Consider the following 4,332-nt stretch of genomic DNA (forward strand, 5'->3'; position numbering starts at 1 on the left):
GGTCATTCAGCCTGCCTAGACTAGTTGATTCAATATGGCTAGGCTAGGTAATTCAGCTGAGAGAGGTCCCCAAGCAGGCTGACTAGGCTTAGTAATTCAGCTGTAAGAGGTCCCTGACTAGGCTAGCTGATTCAGCATGGCTAGGCTAGGTGATTCGATCTGACTAGGCTAGGTGATTTGATATAGCTAGGTTGGGTGATTTGATATGGCTAGGCTTGGTGATTTAGCTGCCAGAGGTGCCTGCGCAGGGGGTCTAGTCTTGGTGATTTGGCTAGACTACACTAGGTGGTTTGGCTGTGAGACATGCCTGCGCAGGGGGTCTAGGCTCAGTGATATAGGCTGACTAGGCTAGTTAATCTAGTATGTCTAGGCCTAGTGAATATATATATTGATATGATCTAGATTTAGGGGTAGCCTTCTATATTTAAAAATATATATATAGAATCATGATAAAATATATTCAACTTATACTAGCCTAGTTAGTCTAGAACATTCTAGATCTATCTAGGCTTTATAACCATATCTAGCAGAATGAGAAATAGCAAATCTATAGAATAATAGGGCCCCTAGCACCATCTCTGTATCTAGCTCCCATCTCTTTAAGAGAATATTCTCTTCTTTCTCTGCCCGAGGCAGTAAAGCAGGGTCTAGGCAGGCATCCAGGTCATCCATAAGGTCCCCCCTATAGTCCCTAACTACTAGCCAGAACACAATAATCAGACTAGGGTCAAAACACCTAGTGATATCTGCCTGAGCTAGGGCTCCCTTGCAAACCCTAGTAGGGAGAAGACACCTCCAGCAGCAGGTATCTGCCTGAGGCTGCCCATATCGATGCCTTAGCCTGCCTGCCTGATCCTGATATTCTTCCCTCTGCGAGCATTCACTAGTGCCATGGGCACATGACCTCATTCTTGCTGCCTTATCAGTGAGGTGTTCATCTTCTAGATCATTAGTTAGTATAGAATCAATAGATTAATAGAATCAATAGATCAATAGATTTAATAGATAAGATAGATAGCTTACCTGAGATAAAGCAGATCAGGCAGGATCTCTCATGCCAAAACCTCACCGCCCAGGCAAAGATATTCATCTGAATGAGATTCTGCCCTTGTTCCTGCCTAACCGCCTGCCTAACTAGGCCTAGCCTGGATTGCCTATGATCACATAGATCACAGAGGGCCCAGCCAGGGTCACATGACTCAATAGCCCTAGAATCAAACACCCTAGATATGGTACGCCGCCGGCAGACCTGCTCCCCTAGATAATCTAGGAAGGTGGAGACCTCTAGGGCTTTCCCTTTCTGATTAGGCCTAGCCTGCAGCTGGTATGCCCTCACTAGGCAATATGACCATCCAGGCTGGTCAGGTGACCTGCCTGCGCGACCAGATTCTTGCATAAAACTCGTCATCTCATATTCACCAGGCAGAAAATGGATGACTAAGTCAATGTCATGGAAATCAAACCCTGCCCCAATGGCCCCAGTAGCCACTAAGATATATCTGCTAGATTGAAATCGATCTAGCTGATCTAGCTTAGCCTGGTCAGATAGATCAGAATGGAATTTGGCTGCCTCAGGATCCATTTGATCAGATAAGGCATCCACTAGCCGCTTTGTTCGGCAGAAGATGATCACATTAGCCCTAGTCCTAGCACTAGCACTAGCCTGAGCACTAGCCTGAGCACTAGCCTGAGCACTAGCCTGAGCACTAGCCTGAGCACTAGCCTGAGCACTAGCCTGAGCACTAGCCTGAGCAGTAGTACTAGACCTAAATGGGCCATGTTTCATCTCAAAGGTCTTGATGAACTGCCGGAGATAGGGGGCATATTCTGATTCAGGCAGGCGGTCAGGGACCTTCTCAACCATATATGCCATATTTGGTAGGGTTAGGTCAGCCCTAACTATTGGAACCTCAGGCAGGGACCCTAGCTTCATCATATCAACTCGCTCAGCCTGGAGGTGGTGAGGCAAGGTAGCTGAGCTGAATACCATCGGCACAGGTAGGGCTAGGGCATGCCAGGCACGCAACACAATTGGCCGATAGCTTTTAGCAAGTGGAATCAGGTGACATTCATCCCAAATAATTCGTGCTAGTCTCTTTTGGGTAATCAGCTCATCTGCTAGCTCATTGAACCTAGGGTGATCTAGATGTTCAATTTGCACTAAGATCACCCTAGAACTGGCTAGCGGCATGACCTGACCAGGTTCCCAGATAGTAGGCTGAAGGCCTAAGGCAGCAGCTTTCCTAGAGAGGTCTAGCTTTAGGGAAATCAATGGCACTATTACTATAGTAACCTGACTAGTGGCTAGACTAGCCCCAAAAAGGAATAGTGTGGTTTTGCCAGCAGCAGTAGGAAGCACTAAAAATAGATAGGGCACCTGTTTCATAATAAGATGAAAAGCCTGGCGCTGCTCAGGGCTTCTAAAGGTCACCTGATCATCTTGCATAAACTCTTTGAGCATGTGATCTAGCAGACCCTCATCTAGCTGCTGGTGAGATGCTAGATTTGATCTTGATGGATCTAGCTGCCTAGCTAGCTGACCCTGATCTCGATCTAGATCTAGATATAGATCTTGCTGCCTGAGGGCTTGATCACTAGCCTGAGGCAATCCATAAAGGCTGATAAATTCATTGAACTGGCCAATAGAAACCTTTCTAGCTGGAGGTGATGCCTTAGGCTTCTGAGGGTAATAGAATTGAATGATTGGCTGATCTAGAGGAAATTCCATACCCCTAGTAGGCTGAGGCTGAGGTGAATTAGGTGAATAATCTGCCTGAGGCTGCCAGACCTCCCTATTATAGAATAGAGAGTGAATGATTAACTGGTCAGGAGCTAGGCCTAGATAGGCATGCCATCGCTGACTAAAGGTAACTAGGGCTATCTGGATGTCAGCCCTAACCCCCTGGAAGCTCGCAATCACTCTGCCATAGATTCTCAGGCCAGTCTCCCTCGAATGGTGCATCTGGTCAGCCCCTAGGGCCTCATCATCTAGGTCATCATTTCCTAATTCGGCTAGTGGATCATGAAGGCCTAGACCATGGCGAATGAAACCCTGCATGAGATGGCGCCAGGGAGATAAGCTGATTGGTTGAGCTAGGCTCTCTGATGTCATATTCTTCAGGGTTCTAGATAGAACCTTAGAAGATAGGGGTTTGCAGGTCCGGTGATCATAGAATAGAAGAAAATGGGCCTCCGGTAGCTTCTGATTCAGCTTAATAAGCAGGGCCTCTTCAAATGGTCGGATATAGGCAAGATAGGCTAGTACTAAATAGGAAAGGGACTGGGGCAAAGCCCTAACTGCCTCTTTCTCTTGGCCAGTATGACTGAATGTTTTAGAATAAGCTAGCCTAATTAGGAATAGCTTGCTCACTGGATCCAGAAACAGATTCCTAGGGTTGATAGGGGTATTCTGCCAGATCACCTGATTGATCTCAGTACCCCTAGCAGGGGCCCCACTGGTGATATGACAGAGAGCTAGTAGCTGCTTCAGCCAGGCACTAGAAGAATCTAGAAAGGCCTTAGCCCTAGCCCTAACTAGCGTCAGAGTGGGTCCACTAGGGCCGTCCACCTGAATGAACCAATCAGAATCAGGGAGAACCTTCTGGAGTAGATAGTCATGTGCTCCCTGATCTAGGTAGGCCTGCAGAAATGACCAGCTATTAGCCTGCTGACTAATATCTTCATGCTGGGCAGCCCTATCAAGATCTAGTGTGTGCTGAATCTCACGAAAATCGCTGAATTCCAAAAACAGATCATTAGATAGGGCTAGGGCTAGCTGCTGGACCCTCTGGGCTAGGAAGTGCCTCAGGTGGCCCTGAGAGATAGTCACCTGACCATATTTCAATGTGTGTGGGGCCACAGGGTGAATTCTGCCTAGTGAGGCACTAGTCCGAATCAGGTATAGTGCTAGCATTCGCAGAACTAACACATGACCTAGAGGTGATTCTGATTGGCCAGTGAAGTGATTGGTCATCCAATTTCGGATGAAAACAGCCATAGATTCCGGCTGCCTCTCTGGTATGGTGAATGGTTCAGTGTGCAGCCAATGAAGCAGAATGAATTGGTGTGATTTGATAATAGCTGAATATGAATAACCAATCAAAGACAGGGTTTTGAAACAGTCATGTGAATCATTTCGGCTAAAGCAGGCTAAAAAGGCATATAGTGGGACCTCTCTCTGGTGAATGACCTGGCGCCTCGCCAATTGGAGGGTGAGATTCATGATTAGACTAACCCCTTTCTGGACTAGCTGTTCATCTAGGGATTCATTGGGCAGCTGGGGGGCCTGTGGCAGGGCCTCATCTTCCTCATCTGAATCTAGATCATAATCTC

At 47.2% G+C, this 4,332-nt stretch overlaps 1 protein-coding gene across 1 annotated transcript; it reads right to left on the reverse strand.

Annotated features, from left to right (window-relative positions):
• Positions 1–253: 253 nt before the first annotated feature.
• On the reverse strand, positions 254–3,997 carry AFUA_2G18100 (DEAD/DEAH box helicase; the record flags this gene model as incomplete). The annotated part of the gene is made up of 4 exons (XM_751054.1): positions 254–271; positions 1,283–1,718; positions 1,806–2,769; positions 2,863–3,997. The coding sequence occupies 4 exons, from the start codon at positions 3,995–3,997 to the stop codon at positions 254–256; spliced, it is 2,553 nt and encodes an 850-aa protein (XP_756147.1).
• Positions 3,998–4,332: the final 335 nt, after the last annotated feature.

This window comes from Aspergillus fumigatus, chromosome 2, assembly GCF_000002655.1.
Source record: "Aspergillus fumigatus Af293 chromosome 2, whole genome shotgun sequence".
Taxonomy (NCBI): Eukaryota; Fungi; Ascomycota; class Eurotiomycetes; order Eurotiales; family Aspergillaceae; genus Aspergillus; species Aspergillus fumigatus.